General features: G+C 42.0%; 4 protein-coding genes across 4 annotated transcripts; 2 read left to right on the forward strand and 2 right to left on the reverse strand.

The window, feature by feature from the left end:
- Positions 1 to 84: 84 nt before the first annotated feature.
- gatd1 (glutamine amidotransferase class 1 domain containing 1) lies at positions 85 to 3,785 on the forward strand. The gene is made up of 7 exons (XM_035157543.2): positions 85 to 749; positions 940 to 1,016; positions 2,417 to 2,522; positions 2,622 to 2,729; positions 2,818 to 2,909; positions 3,007 to 3,100; positions 3,219 to 3,785. Exons 1-7 carry the CDS (start codon positions 701 to 703, stop codon positions 3,332 to 3,334), a joined length of 642 nt encoding a protein of 213 aa, XP_035013434.1. The 5' UTR covers positions 85 to 700; the 3' UTR covers positions 3,335 to 3,785.
- chid1 (chitinase domain containing 1) lies at positions 3,352 to 7,928 on the reverse strand. The gene is made up of 12 exons (XM_035157542.2): positions 7,488 to 7,928; positions 6,700 to 6,843; positions 5,826 to 5,958; positions 5,692 to 5,736; positions 5,487 to 5,593; positions 5,337 to 5,398; positions 5,147 to 5,236; positions 4,942 to 5,043; positions 4,701 to 4,850; positions 4,379 to 4,459; positions 4,252 to 4,294; positions 3,352 to 4,156 (listed from the first exon to the last, which is right to left on the reverse strand). The coding sequence occupies exons 1-12, from the start codon at positions 7,599 to 7,601 to the stop codon at positions 4,058 to 4,060; spliced, it is 1,170 nt and encodes a 389-aa protein (XP_035013433.1). The 5' UTR covers positions 7,602 to 7,928; the 3' UTR covers positions 3,352 to 4,057.
- Positions 7,929 to 8,679: 751 nt separating this feature from the next.
- ighmbp2 (immunoglobulin mu DNA binding protein 2) lies at positions 8,680 to 15,147 on the forward strand. Its single transcript, XM_035157539.2, has 16 exons — positions 8,680 to 8,852; positions 9,261 to 9,343; positions 9,954 to 10,123; positions 10,217 to 10,412; positions 10,499 to 10,596; positions 10,698 to 10,861; positions 11,019 to 11,219; positions 11,304 to 11,454; positions 11,544 to 11,718; positions 12,044 to 12,226; positions 12,327 to 12,445; positions 12,531 to 12,625; positions 12,739 to 12,862; positions 12,978 to 13,826; positions 14,194 to 14,393; positions 14,761 to 15,147. The coding sequence occupies exons 2-16, from the start codon at positions 9,267 to 9,269 to the stop codon at positions 14,956 to 14,958; spliced, it is 3,000 nt and encodes a 999-aa protein (XP_035013430.2). The 5' UTR covers positions 8,680 to 8,852; positions 9,261 to 9,266; the 3' UTR covers positions 14,959 to 15,147.
- On the reverse strand, positions 14,617 to 18,642 carry LOC118110010 (E3 ubiquitin-protein ligase TRIM39). The gene is made up of 6 exons (XM_035157540.2): positions 18,050 to 18,642; positions 17,360 to 17,455; positions 16,980 to 17,210; positions 16,038 to 16,060; positions 15,838 to 15,956; positions 14,617 to 15,751 (listed from the first exon to the last, which is right to left on the reverse strand). The coding sequence occupies exons 1-6, from the start codon at positions 18,440 to 18,442 to the stop codon at positions 15,201 to 15,203; spliced, it is 1,413 nt and encodes a 470-aa protein (XP_035013431.1). The 5' UTR covers positions 18,443 to 18,642; the 3' UTR covers positions 14,617 to 15,200.
- Positions 18,643 to 18,671: the final 29 nt, after the last annotated feature.

Here is an 18,671-nt window from a genome sequence, read left to right on the forward strand (position 1 = left end):
GGGAAGAACCCATTCAATTATTGGTGCAGGTCAGGATCAAGGGTAGGAACCTGAATTATTTTTTATTTATCTTTTTTAGCTAGGGTTTTTTTTCAACTTTTTCAATGATTTCTTAGAGAATAATTCATGGATCTTGATGAAAGAAAATCAGACATGTTTAGGGGACTAATATTTTTGAGTATGTGTAATTTATTGCAGATCCAAATAAAAATCTGGATCTAGCTTATTTAAATGTGGTTTCATAAGGGGGCTGTTGGAACTTGATGGAGGTAGAGCTTAACTATCTATTTGTTTGTCAGCAGGATTGTGCAAAAATTACTTAACAGAATTTTGCCAAACTTAGTGGAGCAATGGGGAATAATTTTTTTAATAATTTTATGCAGAGTAAAAGACAGTTTCAGGATTATTATTATTTCTGTCTTTAACAATGTTAAAGGGCTACGGTTAACCCTAAGAGAAATAAATCATCAGATATAGTTGTCTTACATTTCTGCTGTAATAACTAGCCATCATAGCTCCTCTTCTCCCTCTCCTTGGAATTTTATTTTGAAATCCCATGAGCGGATGTTGTTGTCAGCTGACAAGACTTCTTCCTCGTGTGTTTTAATAATTTCCTGCAGGACTCCACCGACATTTCTCTTCTTATTCATTCCAAAGAGACAGAAACATTTCATGTGGAGGGAAGATAAAGATCATCGACATGTCTGCCAAGCCAACGTGTCTGATCGTGGCCAGCTCCTCTCCTCAGGGTGAGTGTGTCTCCTCGTGTGTTGCACAATGAGGAAGAGAAACGAAACGGACACTGCCACATATCAATTGTTCTTCATGTGATCACTTGTTTACATGTGGCTGAACAGTCTGCAGCTGTTTATGTTTCCAGATGTGCAGTGATCCTCCTGATGCTGATGTGTTTGTTTGTTTGTTTGTTTGTTCGTTCAGGAGTCTCCGCCAAGTCCTTCCATCAGTGCTTCACTCTCTGCAGCTCAGTGTTTAACCTCCAGACTGCCACACCTGGGGTAGGACTCAGTTATAACTTTATTCAAACCAGTACAGAAAGTCATTAGATGTTAACTTCTGCAAAATCTAAGTGATCTCAGGGATGTGCATCTGTATTGTTGGGGTTTATTAGATGTAATTAATGGGTGTATTTAATCATTTACTAATGTCTAATAGATCAGTCATTAGTCATTATTAAAGCAATGTTTGAGTTGCCATGTAAAGAAGCCACAATAGTTTTTCATTTTTGAATAACTAATCATACCATTAAAAAAAAAAAAAAGATTCATGACATATAATGTATTACTATGTAAATGAGTATATTGAATTGTTATTCCTTGTTTGATATTTAATGGGCAATAAAAATAATTTACAAACAAAATAGCAATCTGTAATCAGTAACAAGCTCTCTGATTGGTTAGAGAGCTGCACTTGCTACATGCCCCAGCTGTCATAGCCCTTGTGCTTTGTTCATTTGCTTAGTTTTACCTGAGATGAGTAAATGTAAAGGGAGATGCTCAATGTGTGAGCAAATCAAATAGATAGTAGGATAATAAATTCAAATGTAAAACAGAAATTAAATTGCCCCTTTAAAGGCCTGATTAAAATCTGTATTCTTAATTTAATTTGTGAATCCAGTTATTTATTCCTTTCTTTTTGGACTGCATTTTCAAATAGATTTTTATGTTCGTATTTTTAAATTATTTGATTACGTTATGGCTTTCTAAATGTACTTATTGATTGTTTTGCATATATTTTTTGTTAATAATTGTATTGTTTAATTTGTAAATTCTTCTTATGCGTCCTCTGTTGTACTGAGAGCTCAACAGGCTGGATTATCTAAATAATTGTCTCAGCTCTACACATCCACATGAATAAGTTACATACTGTATGTAAATGAGGATGGTTGCACACTAAGCTTATCTCTGTCATCACCGTTTACTGAGACATTTCCTGCTGGGTTTCTTGTAGTTTGAGCCAGTTTTACCAGGCAGGAAATCCTTAATCAGAAGAGTTACCAGTAAATGTACTTCTGATAGAATGATATTAAAATATGTCACCAGCACCAGTAGTTTTATTATGAAAGTGTTAAAAAATAATGGAGCTCAAAATATCAGTCTGACAGTTTTTCTTAAGCTGCCTTATTTTCAAGCACGCTTAGGGTCCAGTTTTATTGTCTTACTATAATAAGCTACTTCGCTTTAAATCCCTTTTTACTTTGAAAACTGAATAGCCTTTACATATATTAGAATAGTGCAGCCATGTTTGTAGTTCTGTTACAGAAACACTAATCTTATCTAAGACAAATAAACTATTTGCTTTAAACACTAGTTTCACCTCAAGTAAATATTTCATCATTTTAGACTTTAGACATGGACATCATACATCGCTCTTACTGACGTTTTCCTCTGACTTTCAGGGGAAGCCAATAGACTTTGTTGGAGTGGATGAAAGCACTGCCAGATGGGTGCAGGATTTCAACGTGAAACCTTATGCAACACCGGCTAAACTTGAATCTATAGATGGTGAGAAGATTCATTTCATGGCCGCTTGTCTGTTTTCATTCCTGCTGCTGCTGTTGGTTGGTACTCAGCTCACTCCATGTCATCACGACCTTGTTGCAGGTGCCCGATACCAGGCGCTGCTCATCCCAGACTGCCCCGGGGCGCTGAACGACCTGGCACACAGCGGCTCCCTGCACCGCATCCTCACCCACTTCATCTCTCAACAGAGTGAGTGTGAGGCTCAGCCAGGACTTAATCTGTGTGTTTCCTGCAGAGATGGTGGTTCAGATACTGGTTGTTGTTTTTGTGTGTGCAGAGCCTGTTTGTGCGGTGGGACAGGGAGTGTCGGCTCTGTGTTGTGCCACAGAGGGACAGAGGTGGATCTTCGACGGTTACAGTTTAACAGGGGTTCGTTTTCCATAAGTAAACATGAAGATTATACGCTCAAATATATGTACATATGCCTCCAGTGTAATAATTAACAAAAACTGTGTTTATATTGAAGCCATCAGTGTTTGAACTGGTGCGGAGGCCGGACTTCGCCAACCTGCCCCTGATCGTTGAGGACTTTGTGAAAGACAGTGGAGGATCATACACAGGTGAACTGACCTGCAGAGCAAACACACTAAACTAACATGGTCAAATACTTAATCTGCATTTTTTTTAAACTACACTAACACCCCCCCTCTCTTGTTTATTTATCTCTCTGTTTTCCAGCAAGTCAAGAAGACGCTGTGCATGTGGTCATAGACAGACACCTGATAACGGGTCAGAACTTGCAGTCCACCTCACTCGCTGTGCACAATCTGATCCTGCTCTGCGGCGCCAAGTAAAAACAGAAACACGTGGATCAGGAGCACAACGGCTTATTGTTTCACATTTATATTCAAGTCATTGAACAAACATTCATCTCAGACCAATACTGGAAGATGCTGAGTCAGAACAGACGTCTGGTCACACTGTAAATACAACTTCATCACTTGTCAATGCTGTCGTTATAAATCTATTAAAATTTGCACAATTAAACATTTTGATCTGGAGATTTAAAACAGAAAACTTTTTTTTGAGGAGCGGATGCTTATTGATGGTGGATGTTTAAAGCCTGACACAGGATGGTTAGTCACAGGTCTCTGAACAAAAATATACCCCTTCATTTAAATTCTGTACAGACTGATGGTCATGCTCCTTCTGCTGGATGGAGATGTGTTTTTGCACTGAACTGTACAAGTTGATTTCATTTATGCACCATCACAGATTAACAGGAATAAAACATACTGAAGTACCTATTGGCTGCTGCTTGTACCGTTTTAATAAACAAATCCATGTTTCATTCATAAAGGCAGAACCTGTCAACACTTTCATGACTGGTCGAGTATTGACTAAACCCTGTCAGCGGCTCATTTCAGGCTTCATTTCATTTTCCGTTGCTTGGGGGAAAAAAAGAAAAATAATACCGTCACCAGCAAGAGTGTTTCTGGTGCACCGTGTTCCAGAGAAAGAAAATCCTCGTGCTGATGATCCGAGGTGCCTCACTCTTCACTCACAAGTTCAAACGCTCATAGGAGATCATAGAAGTAATCCAGTCCTTGTCCCAGTTCCCATAAGGAAATTCCAGTTCCCAGTTCAGAGGCTAAAGACATTCTCAGGTAGATTGACTGTGAAATAAATAAAGTAATGTTAACCTCCATATTTTACGGTAAACACAAGTTAAATTGTTGAGTCTTGACATAATGAAACTGAAGAGTTTTACCTTCAGTGTGGGATAGTAAACCACATGTTTAGCTGCATTGCTCCTGAAGTCAAAGAATGGAGACATATATTGTTAAACGATGCCAGTAGCAAAGATGTGCACATTCAAAGTTTCGTACTAATATTACCTTCTGTAAGTGAAATAATGCTCTGCAGAATACTCATCCCACAGAAGTTTGGGCCTGTGTTCTCGCAAGAGCTCAATGAACCTGCAGAAAATCAAAGATAATTGTTGGTCCTCTGTTGCTGCCTCTGTTATTCATCTCAGGCCTTTTACCATGTGAATAATGTAGACGTCAAGTTTTTACTAGGAAGATCAAGGTTTAGAAAAAAAAGTCCAACAGTGTTTTACGAGTGCAAATTAGTGGAGAATTCTAAATTTTTAAGATTTGAACATGTTGATTGCTCGTATGTAAACTTATTCCAGCAGCAGTCTTTGTATTTTCTTACCTTCCTCCCAGGATGGGCTCTGTTCCCTGACTTCCAAAATCAAGTCCGTACATATTCAGTCCCAACAGGATCTTCTGCCTCCACTGAGTGTCGGGTGCGAGCTGGAGAACACAGTCTCTCACCCAGGCCAGCGGAGCGCTCGGCCCTGGCCTGTTGAAAAAACAAAAGAAAAGAAAAGCAGTTACTCAGTTACAGTCACATCTCCCTCATGAACACACGTCACATGTGCCTGTGCGCTCACCTGGCACCGCTGGAGTAGTCGTACGTCATGAGGCTGAATCCATCAACTACTGGAGCCAGCTGTTCAAACTCCTCCCTGCCGAACATACCTGGCTGCCCCTCACTGATCAGGACGGAACATTTAAATTTGCAACGGTAAATCAGCGAGAATTTTACATTTATAATGAATATAATAGCGTTAATGAAAATAAACTTCTTTCATTCACCTTGTCACTGCAGGAGGGATGACGAGGATGCAGTCCAATCTTTTAGCCTTCAAAGTCTCACAGATGTGTTTCACTAAATGCACCAGCTCCCTGCTCAGAGAAGAAACATGTTTAGTGTCATTAACCCTAATGCTTCCCCAGAGGTATTATTACTATTTTAGAATACTGTGCTGCTGTTAGAATAACTCACTTTCTTTTGTTGCCGCCCAGCTGGCTCCACAGCTCCAAGGTGAAGCCGTCAAATCCTTCAGTCTGCGAGGACACAGCGTCATTAGATAAACTGCACAAACACTGCACACTGCGATATGAGAGTAAGAGACACATGTAACACTTCTATCACCTTCGCAACATCCACCAGCTCACTGCCCAGCTCCTCTATCTCCTCCTCACTCCCCAGCACGCTCATGTAGTCCTGGTAAGACCAGCCGTCAAATAACAGCCGAGGCACTGACAACACACAACATGGAGCGTTACAATGAGTTATTAAACCACACAGGCTGACCCACATGCACAGATGTGAGTTGTTTGGTTGGATATTTACTGACCCATCCTGACTTTTTTGTTGGACTTGCGCACAGCTTTGACCCATCCTGCAAAGATGAAAAAATAATCCATTACTAAGTGCTCAAGACAAGAGGAGTGGTTACTATCTGTCAGGTCAGTGCTGTGGGCCGTCCACCTGAGTCGTGATCGTGGAGTCCCGTGACGTCAAAGGTCTCATGTCCTCGTCGGCGCAGCTGAAGCCACACCGGACACACCGAGGTCAGTTTGGGGCCGAACGTTTTGGCCATGTCATAACCGTGAGAATTCCACTGCAGGGTAGGAAAATACCACATGCAGTTCAGATATAAGACAAAGCTTCAAGGACGGGTGCACATCAACACAAGTCAGGTGTTAGATTTTCTACGGTTATTCCTCCTCCAACAACTCCAATGAAAGACGTGGTGATATTGTTTTTGTTTTATTGCACAGCCACAATTTGAGTTTCTTCCAAAGTAAAAGGCTGCAACTAATGATAACTTTCATTGTGGATTAATATATATACATATATAAATACAGTTCCATGATATTTTGTGGAGGGGTGGTACATGGCCCAAGGAAGAACTAATTACATCTGGGAGCAGATCTGAATAAATGGGCAGATTCACGTTCTTTGACATGATGAGATAGGGCGTTGGCCTTAGCAGAGTTATGAACTCTCAGAGCACCACTGGTTTGTTTTGTCATGTGGGCAGTCCACATCCCACACATTTAGAATTTAGCTACACACAAGACGAAGAAAGAGACTTGTTCTAAACACTGAAGAAGCTGAAATCAGCAAATATGAAATGATCAAAACAAATAGATTTCTCGACTATTTTCAGCTCTATCAATGTTGCAATCTTTTTATTATAAATTCCAAGTCATATGATTAAATCATGAAGCTTTGCTAACTTTTAAATGCATTTTGCACAGAACGAGGACTGAGGATACTTCATGGCCACTTTTCATGGCCACAAGTGAGGATTGTAACAAGACAGACTTTAATGTTGGCAGATGGATTTCAGACTTACAGGTGTGACATATCCCAGCACCGCTCCTGGAAATGTTCTCTTGATGAGAGCAACGTGTCTCTTCTCCTCCTTCACGATGTCTTTCCACTGCGGGTCCGACACAACCAGGCCTCTGTCCAGCACAGATAACTCAGATGCAGACGTCTGAACAGTGGGGTCGGAGAGAGGAGAGCACACAGAACAACTTTATTTACAAACATGTATTACAAGTAGGTGCTCAACACAGGAAATAATCAGCTAAAGCAACAGTGCAGTTAAATAAACAGACATATCGACAAACACATATTCGTTACGATAAATAAAAAATGGCATACATAAAAAAAGATATATGACCCAAATATAAAGAACAGAAAAGAATAGAAAGCAGGGGGCTGGATTTGACATTTACCGTACAAAATCATTAGATTATAATGAAGTGTGTGTTATGATTCTCATCCTTAAAATATGGAATAACACTTAGTCAAGTGTCACATTAAGCTTAGACAATATATAACCTTTCAATCGAGTCCAGGAAGTATTTGAACGGATACAGTGGTGAAATAAGTGTGTCACAGGTTCAGGTGCACGGATGCAAAATTGAAATTGGTTTTTAATATCTCAGAATTTGGAAGAATACAGATTCGATGGATACGTATTGATGCAGACTCTGTGAGAGGAGAGCACATGCAACACAGTGACAGGTGAGGAGGATAAAGGCCTCTCTACCTGCAGGTGGACACGGGGACATGAGCAGGATCTGATCTGACAGCTCACAGCCAGTGTGGAGCGGAGCAGCTGAAGTTACTCACCTCGGCCTCAGACTTGTGAGATTTGTGAGACCTGGCATCGGTCTTTGAGAGAGTGGCGGTGACCAGGCAGCAGCAGCAGGAGACGAGCTGCAGCAGCACTAACGTGGCTCTCATGTCTGATGAAGGCGGTGAAACGATCCCTCAGAGTAATCGGTGGGTTTTAGCTCAGCTCTGCAGGTTTGCAGCTTCCTCCCGGACGGACTGATCAGAAGGCAGCATGGTCTCTGGAATCACACAGAACCACGAGCCACACCGGCTCCACTCATCCCGACGGACCGAGTTAACACGAACTTATAATAAACGACTGGAGCCAGATTCACTGACAACTTAGTCCAACGTGTTTCTGGAGCCGAGCTGGGCGTCTTCCGCATTGGGGTCTTTTCAAAATAAACGTTGTGGAGCGAAGGAGCCTTCCGGGAGGTGTTGTGGCAAAAAGTGATCGTCTGCAAGAAACTGATTGCCGTCCGCGGGAGCGCGCGCGCAGGCTGTTAAAGTTGTATCGCACCGTTTATACCTTTTATATAAAGTCTACATACATAAATACATCTAAGTTTATTTCCAAGGTGATAACGAAGGTTTGTTTTTGTGAAACATTCACCAGAACCAAATGATCATTATTGAGGCCATAGAAGTTGAAGGGATAGTTCACCCAAAAATGAAAATCCACTCATTACCCACTCACCACTAGGCCGATGGAGGGAGGGGTGAAGTGTTTGAGTTCACGAAACACTTTTGAAGTTTCAGCTGTAAACAGTGTTGCAGCACAATCCAATTGAATTCAGGTAAATGGTGACCACTTCTTCAAACAACAGAAACAACCTAACATGCCTCCATACTGCTCCTGTGGTGTCATCCAAGTTGATTAATGAGCGTTGTCCCTGTCAAATAAACTTTAATCATTCAGTGTTTTATCTACGTCCTTACAGTCAGTTTTCACAGCCGTTATCCTGCTCACTGTCCTTTTACAGTTATTTACACTTCTCTTACTTTATCATTTTAGTACACTGCACTGATCTCTAACTGTCTGTGGACATTGCACTGATGTCGTCCTTGTTTTCTTTCTTTATTGTTTTTACTTGTGTTTTGCTCTTTGTGTATTAGAATTTCCCTCCGGGGACAAATACAGTGTTTTGAATTGTAGCTGGAGTCAGGGAGAGGAGGTAGATCCAGTAGATGGCGGTAATGCGCCCTCACGTCGGTTGCCACCCGGCATGAGTAAAGAAGAAGAAGAAGATTACTCTCCAGCCAGAGAGACAAGCGTCAGTAAACAAACTCACCGGTAACAGAGGAAACAACAGAGTTTCACCACCATGATCTAGTCGCTTGTTCCTCTCTGTCTGTGTCTCCTCAGATAAATACTAACAGGTGAGTGACACTGTCCAGTTCCTACTGAAGCTAAAGTTAGGAGGCTGAGAGTTGTAAGGTTAGCAAGCTAACATGCTAGCGTGTGTGTCACTAACTACAGATGAACATAATGAGAATGAATGAGAGGATGAACCAGGAGCCGTCTATAACCTGGTGAACCATGTTACTTTAGGGCACTTAGTGGTGGTAGAAGTATCACAGAGGTCAACTGTAACACTAATGTAAATATACTCGTACTAAAATACAATACAAATAGTATTTTACTGCACAAGTAGAGAAACAAAAGCCATTATTTCATATAGAATCATACCAGTGTAATGTTATATTATTGGATAATTATAACTAATACATTACTATTTGTGACATGTTTTGGGAACTGTGCTTTTACACTTGTTTTGATCTTTATAGTGAATCATGGCCGTTGAAGAATTTGTGTCAAAGACACTCGAGCTTCTAGAGGAGGAGAGGGAAGCTGAAATAGAGGAGACCAGGTAAGAAAAATAACATTCAGACTCAGCGTTTTACTCCCGCAAGAGTCAATCTCCATAGATACTGGATCCTACACTTCCCATAATGCCATTCTTTAGTGTATCCCTGACAAATAAAAAAGGCCCTTAAAAACCCCACAGCTGGAGTCTGTAATGCAGACTCTGGTATAAGTTTGATCCAAGACTTAACCAAGATTTCCCTGATCATCAGCCTGATATGATCAAGGTTGTTTTTATCAAAGGCTGGATATAGTCCAAGACGCTAACTGACAGTGGACATGCAGGTGTCTGCATTCACTGAGTCATGAGTTTTGGGCTGCATGCATTGCAGATTGTCTGTGTAACCTGAGCAAATGACATGACAGTGTCATTTAGATGCAGTCAGTAGAAAGTAAGCATCAGATTTTCGACAGAGCCATAGAGGATGTTCCATGTCTGTTTTAAAGTCGGCTTTCCTGACCTTTATGTAAATGTTGGTGAATATCTTGAAAGAGGTCATGCTGTGGTTTACTGGAAACACAAACCTTAACCTACAATGTTTCCCCCACAAAATATAAAATATTATTATTTACAGTTGACCCTGTAAAATTGCATTCTTGTTTTGTGCCGCCAGGTTATGGCAGGAAAACATCTCTCTCAAGGATCTTCAAAATAAAGGTGTTTGCCTGCTGAAACTGCAGATAGGAAGTCAGTCCACAGGCTTGTACGGACGCACAGTCCTCATCCTAGAGCCAAGAAAGCATCTTGGTTTCTCATCTCTACCCAGCAACAGCTTTGGGCCTGGTGAGATGGAAAAATACAGCATTTTATGCGTTTCTTTTTTGTGACTTTGGTTTCCTATTTAGTTCAATGTGTTGTTAATGTCTTTTGTTACAGGTGACATTGTTGGCTTGTATGACGCGGGTGGTTGCACCGCAGCCTCTCAGATTGGCACAGGGATCGTGACGAGGGTCAGCCAGGCCTCTATCAGTGTGGCTTTTGATGATTCAAAGGATGGGCTCAGTTTTGACACAGATGCTCTTCACAGCCTTTTAAAATTAGCAAATGACGTCACCTACAAACGAATGAAAAAGTGAGTATCCGTCTTTACTGAGCACATACAGTTAAAAGTTTGCTGAGAAACCTTGAAACAACTTAAGTGTGTTTTTGTGCTCGCAGGGCCTTGAATGCATTAAACCGATATAGCAATGGACCAGCGGCCAATCTGATCTATGTTCTTTTTGGAGATTCAAAACCTTCCTCTCATTCACAGCCAAGTAAGTGGTCGCTCGTTGTGCAGCTCTCTGTAAACAATCATTTCAAAACCTTGCAAATCAATGAGACTAATTCTTGCAGCCTTTCTTTTAAATGTCATCAGATGAAGTGGAATTCTTCAACCTGAGTCTGGATAAATCCCAGAGAGAAGCTGTGACCTTTGCTTTGTCTCAGAGAGAGGTAGCTGTGATTCATGGACCTCCTGGAACTGGGAAAACCACCACCGTGGTGGAAATAATCCTGCAAGCAGTCAAACAAGGCCAAAAGGTGCGAGAAGTTAAATGTGTTAGTGTAAATAAGTATTTTTTTTCTCCACTGAATCAGTCAGTTATATTTATGTGTCGATGTCAGGGTTTCTGTATTTGCCATTGCAGCATTTCTGTCTAGACAGGTTTATTTTCATCTGGTTGTTGTGTCCGTGCAGGTCCTGTGCTGTGCCTCATCCAACGTGGCTGTGGATAATTTGGTGGAGAGGTTGGCAAGGTGTAAGGCCAAAGTCCTGAGGTTGGGTCACCCTGCCAGACTGCTGGAGTCCATTCAGAAACATTCACTGGATGCCATCCTCGCTCAGAGCGACAACGCAAACATCATCACTGACATCCGTAAAGACATGGACAAAGCTTTTGTAAGCATTTTACTGTGCTCTCCTTCTAGCGTTTATGCCACCTCGACTGATTTGTAATATTTTATTCATTTATTTATTTTCAAGAGCGCTATGAAGAAGAAGAGAAATGACAAAGGAGAGCGGTTTAATTTCCGAAGAGAAATAGGGGAGCTGAGAAAAGAGCTGAAAACCAGGGAAGCAACAGCCATCGCCCAGATCCTGAAAAGTGCTGATGTCGTGTTATCAACCAACACAGGTCAGTTATGGACTCAAGTGAACATAATGTCTTTCGGCCGTAGCAGTGATTATGAACTGCAATCAGTGAGCGCTTGTCTGCATTTTCAGGTGCCTTTAATGACGGCCCTCTGAAGTACCTACCAGCAGAGCATTTTGATTGGGTGGTGATAGATGAGTGTGCTCAGGCCCTGGAGAGCAGCTGCTGGATACCTCTCCTCCGAGCTCGAAAGTGCGTCCTGGCCGGGGACTACAAGCAGCTACCACCGACTATCAAATCACAAACGTAAAGATCAGGTTTTCATGTTTTTTTACGTTTAGATTTAGTTTTTTATTATAGTCTACAGCTAAAATCTACCCTTGAAAAAATGGTTTGGGATCTATAGCATTTCTCTTATTCTTAAATTATTCCTAGCTGTAAATATTTATGACTTAAAAACCAGGGTAGAAGTCAAACAGGTGGAAGGACTATAACCCACATCTGTCGTCATATTTCCTTTTCACTTCTAATCAAGTCAATGAAGAGAAATATATCACTCTATATCACTTGTTTTCAGGGCTTTTAGATCTTGTTAAACTATTTGAATTGTTTTGTCTTCTGTTTCCCACAGTGCTGCATCAAAAGGCTTGTCCCTCAGTCTTATGGAGAGACTCATCCAGATGTATGGGGACTCGGTGGTGCGCATGCTGACGGTTCAGTACCGCATGAACAGCGCCATCATGGACTGGGCCTCCAAACAGATGTACCAGGGAAGGCTGACTGCTCACAGCTCTGTGGAGAGACATCTCTTAAAGTAAGAAGCAGCTTAGTTATAGAAAACATCTCGTATTTCTATTCCAGTTTATAATAACTCACTCTAATAATTGTTAAATTCGCTGTCGTTGACCAAACAGAGATCTAGCAGGAGTGACCTGTGTGGACGAGACCAGCACGCCGCTCCTCCTGATCGACACGTCAGGCTGCGGTCTGAGTGAGATGGAGGTCCCAGATGAGCAGTCCAAAGGAAACCAAGGTTAGTCTTATTTTAATTGTAGATATACAGAATATCTTAACTGTTTGATTTGTATGGGATCTAACTGAGTGCCCTGTGTCCTCAGGTGAGGTCGACATTGTTGATCTGCACGTTAAGGCCTTGACTGAAGCTGGAGTTAAAGCCAGAGACATAGCTGTTATTGCCCCTTACAATTTACAAGTAAGTCACCAACTTGAGGAATTGCATTTTAAAGTATATCTGTACTCAACTGCAACTACTGGACCTATGTTCTAAATATAATAATGCAAAATTTGATTTCTTTCTCTGTAAAGGTGGATCTTCTGCGTCAGAAGCTGTCTACAAGGCATCCAGAGCTGGAGATAAAGTCCGTGGATGGATTTCAGGGCAGAGAGAAAGAGGCTGTGGTTTTGTCGTTAGTTCGATCCAATAGAAAAGGTCTTTTCCTTCTCTTTCTTTTTTCTGTAAAGTTGTGTCTGTTTCCTCAGAAAATGAACCTCAGCAGAATCAATCTGCATTTATACAAACATTTTGTCCATTTTTTAAATTTTAGGTGAAGTTGGCTTTCTGGCGGAGGACAGAAGAATAAATGTGGCTGTTACACGTGCGAGACGCCACATCACTGTAGTGTGCGACACGCAGACCGTCAAGAACCATGCTTTCTTGAAGTCCCTGATCGATCATATGACTGAGTTTGGTGAGGTCAGGACGGCTTTTGAGTACATCCAGGATATCGTGCCACAGAACTACACCCGTGACCACAAAGACACAAATGCGTCCACCAGCAGCTCCGCATCAACCAAACCAAGGGTCAAAGATCAGCCCACCAGCCAGACGAAGCAAGGACAGAAGAAATCCACCAACAGCAGCAAGAAGGAAAATACTGCCGGTTCAGAGAAGCACCCAAAATCCTGCACGTCAACGCAGACAAAGATGGAACAGAACAAGAACAGAGACGCTGAGATCAGAGAGCAAGTGGAGAGGTTTCTGAAGAACCCAAATCAGAGTGAACTACAATTCCCATCATCCTTCAACTCTCATGACCGCTTGCTGGTCCACCAGATCGCAGAGGAACAGGGCCTTGTGCATGAGAGCAAAGGTGAGGGGAAAGACAGGTACATCAGTGTGTCCAGGCCCCTTGATTCAGCATCAGCCAAGGAGCCGACACACGCAGAAGAAGAAGAAGAAGAAGAAGAAGAAGAGGAAGAGGAAACGACCCAGGAGGAGGAGACGAGCCGGAATCCCCAAAGTGAGCGGCAGGGTCCGCCTCCATTAGATCTGAAGAGTTTACATTTGGATCGAATGGAGAGGGAGCAGCAGAAAAGAGACGAACACGCTCAACAGAAAAAGCAACAAAACAACATCCCAGCAGCTCCGACCCAAACATCCAAGAAAAGCAAAGGTTTGATTAGAAACATCTCATTTTTAACATCTGCCAAGTGAAACCTTTCTCTTTTGTTTCTGTAACATTCTGAGCAACTAAAGTCCCGACAGGTGATATTTTTTTTATCTTGTGTTTATAAATAACTTTTTGCACGAGATTATTACCTTATGTTAATGTTAGTGCAGGTTCCTACTGATGACAATGAGAATGCCATTATGAGATTCCAAGGTGAAAATAAAACTTGATTAGCTGAGTTCTATTAATCTCAGTGGTTGTGTGTATCTGAAGTCGTGCTCGCAAGATGATAAAAACCAATAAGTACGCATCTCTGTCTGGATTTTTGTGGCTCAGAAGTACCAAGCCATCTTTGTCATTTCTCTCCCAGGGAAGAAGCGAACAAAGGCAGGCGCCTGTGACATTGCTGCTGCCGCGGCTCCAGACGGGGACTTTGACACACTCATCAACGCCGTCGTTAAGGCTGAAAGTGTGTGTAGTTTCATCAAGTGTAAAGCGTCTGTGCTGATGCTGGGACAGCTCTGTAGCTTCTGTAATAGACAGTACTGTCTCAGTCATCACATACCAGAGGTAAGAGGAACACACTGCAACCAAGTTTTGGTTGGTTTGTGGTTTTTGAGAAATAAGTATAATAGTAGTAAGGATTTTTGGTCGATATTGATATATCGGCTGATATATGTATATATATAACAGTGTTAAATTATTAATAAATAAAAATACAACACAAATATTTACTATTTAAATCAAGAAAAACTTAGATTTTTTTTAGATATAATGTAAATATAAATGTTCATCTTTTCTGAATTTTTTATTCTGTAAAACAAGATTCATAATGATACTGATATTTCACCACATGACAGTTTTTAATACAAAAAAGTGAGAACGTTTGTGTTTTCTCCACAAATCTAATCATCGCGTTGTAAACTCTTTTTTTCAGGTTCACGGATGTGGAGAAAAAGCCAAGTCTCATGCTCGGATGAGAATAAGCAGAGAAGGCGTCCTTTATGCCGGCAGCGGGAAGAAAGACAAATCCATGGACCCTAATAAAAAAGCATATCTGCAAAGAAAACTGGATTCTAAACTGAAAGATATGGCATCAGAGAGGAAAACCAAAACCAAAGAAAATGACAGTTAATGTCACAGGATGAAAACTGATTTAAGATTCAAATATTTGAAAGAATCTTGTGTTATAAATTATACATACATACCACTCACCTACATTGGATACGATCTGGTGTCATTCAGTTTGCAGTTGGATTTTGTGTGTGAATCGTGGATTTGTATGTACCTTGTTTGTCAGATATAAAAGCTGTCACACTCCTAATGTGAAACACAGTGTCCTCATTGCTTGTACAGAGACGTGTCTCCTGTATGAGTCTATTCTACATTCAGAGTTATGGTCAGAGGACAGATTGTCAAACGGCTGCAGATTTTGTCCTCCTCATACAATCCTGTGGAGACGTAGGGGAAAATCTTCTCTGTAAATCTGTCTCTGAATGTGTGTATTGTCGTCAAATCGGCAGCGTTGATGAACACCACCTTTCCTTTGTCGCAGTCCAGCACCACAGTGATCCTCTCAGGCCTCTGCTTCAGCACCAGCTTGGTGGGAGGCGAGGTCTGAGCCCAGAAGCCGTCTCCGTTGCACAGGCCGATCACCCAGAAGCCCTCGGCGGGGTTGAGGAAGACGGTGCTCTTCCTCTGGACGGACTCTCGGACCACTCCGATGTACCACTCTTTGCTTTGGTCCACCTGCACGGTCCAGGTGTGCTTTCCAGATGTGAGGCCGGTGGCTCCGAGCACACACAGGCGGCTGGTGCAGCGCTCAGGGTTGTCGGGGAGGATCTGCCTCCTGCTGTACTGCACACAGGTCAGCTCTTCAGACAACTCTAAGTTGGAGTGGGCTGTGTTTGGGTCCAGAGTGATGGGAACTGAAAGTGGAAATAAAGTTCAGTAGATTGAAAATTGAAACAGGAAGAGCAAATTGAACTTTATAACGTGTTGTCTGTTCACCCACCGTATTGGACTATCTTGGCCATGCTCTTACAAACTGCGAACTTGAGCGACCCCAGGTGCTTGGCAGAGTTTATCAGTATGTCTCTGATACACTCCGGCTCTCGGATGTTGCATTTGACCCTAAAACATCACATTGATTATACGGATGATAGTCTGATGGAGATGTGGAGCTGATTTTAGCAGAGCGTAGGGTGTGCGTACCTTTTCTTTGTCTTCTTGTAATCCTGTATGTGAACAAAGAGAGTGGAGAAATACTTCTTGTTAATGAAGCGTGGCTTTGAAAAAAACACTTGGCAGCACAGTCGAATGCACATTACATGCAGATGCAAGTGGGAGTGTTCCCTCGTTGATTCAAATGGAGTAGACAAAATGACAGGAACAACATTTAGTGTAAACACAATGCAGTTTATCAGCAGCCTCCAAAGTGAATATATAACCGACATGAAGGGAGGATTCTCTGCAGGACACTTGTTGTGTACTCCATTAGCTTTAGTGAGAACTCTCCACACCTACAGGCTGAAAGGCTGTTTGATGACTGATGTGATCAAATCAAACACGCATGACTGGTGGTAAACATGTCACGGCTATGAACATTTGAAGAAGTGCACAATGGAAAGTTGCACAATTGTAAAAGTCCCAAAGAAAGGGAGCATAAAAACTGTATTATAATGATGCTCACAAGCCCCAGGTGCAGCTCGGTCAGATATCAATCATATCTGTGGAAACATTGGTATTGGTGCCTTTTAAGACTCTCATGAATAAGAGTATGTTTGTATGTGTTTATGTATCTGTTTTCTTTTTTCTTTATGGTGTATGTCTTGCTATTGGGTCTAGAGCCTGTAATAAAGTTTATCATAGAGGCTATAAAATATAAAGTTTTTCTTTTTTATGATTACAGCTTAAGTCCAGTATCTCAAACTATTTGAATATTTACGATCATCAAGGACACAATCAGACCATTGCAGATGTATGTGCTCTTGAAATCCACTCTAGCTTCTTTGTTCATACATATATTGGTGTGGTGAACTTTTGACCACTTGGATCAGTTCATGGTTTGGAGTCAGAGTTCAGGCCTTCCTCTTTTCACCAGGTCTAAACAGGTAAACTGTAATGATATAGTGTGAATAACGTCTGTAGCCGTACCTTTAGAAATTTTAGATCCTCCCGTCTGAGAGCTCCCTCAATGTCACTGATGATGGACGCGACGCCTCTGATCTGGTCCTTGATGTTTTCCAGCTTTTCACACATCACCTGGGTCCTGACCTCCTCTTCCTGTTTGAGCAGCTTCAGCCGCGTCTTCTCCTCCTCCCAGAGGAGCTGGTGCAGCTTCTGAAACTCCTCCTTTATCGCCTTCTCGTTTTGAAGAGCTTGGGTCTGCAATATGGAGGAAGCGTCTTGTTTATAGCACTGAAAGATGCTGAATGTGTCTAGCAGGTCACACTAGGATTCAACATTTGAACATTTAGACTGTAATATGGAGATACCAGAAGCTGTCATAATGAGTGAATGTGTTCATTTCTTACCTGTATATAGGTTTTTGTCTCTCTCCACTGCTCCTCTGTCTTGTTCAGAGTTTTGAGCTTTTTCCTAATGGACTCCAGCATGGTAGAAATTTCTGTCTAACATGGTCACAGAACAGAGAGCTGAAGGAATTAGTTTGATGACAGAAAAGTAACTTACTTGATAATCAATCACCTCATTTCAACAAAATGATTTGGGGCGGCTGTGGCTCAGGGGCTAGAGCGGTCGTCCTCTAACCAGGAGTTCGGTGGTTTGATACCAGTCTTACTTAGTCCGCATGCTGAAGTGTCCTTGGGCAAGATTCGGAACCCCAAACTGCCCCTTCTCATAGAGACAGTGCTTTACATAGATGCACTGTATGAATGGGTGTGTGGATGGGTGAATGTCCACCTGTACTGTAAAGCACAGTGAGTGGTCATCAGGACTAGAAAAGCTCTTTATAAACACAGACTATTTACCAATTCAGACCATTTGAAGACATTGTGATGGACACCTCTCACTGTTTTCTGACATTTTAGATTCATTGAGAAGATAATTACATATTTTGAAGATAATAAATAAAGTAATTGTTCGCTATAAATTAAAACTACAATTACAGTAGCAGCAAATCCACCATTACATCCGATAACTAATTAAATCCTGTGTTTCTTCTGTTGTGCACATTAACTCCCTGGCTTCTCTTCTGGCTCTACCTTTTTCTGTTTAGCAGCCTCCTCCAATGAGCAGCACTCGTGAACTTTGTGCTCTTTTGACATCTGGCAGAGGAGACACACGGGCTCCTCGTCGTTCTGACAGAAAAGTGTGAGCTTCTCGTTGTGCAAACCACAGACGTCTTGGTCCCCGCTGCTCCGCCGCAGCTGATATTCATCCGCAGCTATCTTTAGAGCCAGGTTGACAGGAGGCCTCCCAGGGACACACACGGTGAGACACACCGGGCATTCCCGACATCCCTTCCATTCCCAGAATTTGTATAAACAAACTCTGCAAACATTGTGGCCACATTTCAACCGAACGGGAACACAATAAATCTCAGAGCACTGGGGACAAAATAGGTCCTCTTCGTAGAGTAGGTCCGCTGCGGCCATCAGGGTGAGGTGTTCCTGTGAAGTGAGGTTACCGGAATCCAAAAGGACTTCCTGCTCCTCAGGTGTGACAACACAAAGTCCAACCTCGCACCCTTCAGAGGAAGCCTCCCTAAATGTTGGCGAACTTGTACGACTGGTTAAGAAGGCATCAAGACTGCCACGTACTGTATTTTACAGCCATGTCATATGCTTGCTTGGTTCAAGGATTAACATATCTCAGCATCTCCAC

This window comes from Hippoglossus stenolepis, chromosome 5 (genome assembly GCF_022539355.2).
Source record: "Hippoglossus stenolepis isolate QCI-W04-F060 chromosome 5, HSTE1.2, whole genome shotgun sequence".
Lineage (NCBI taxonomy): Eukaryota > Metazoa > Chordata > Actinopteri > Pleuronectiformes > Pleuronectidae > Hippoglossus > Hippoglossus stenolepis.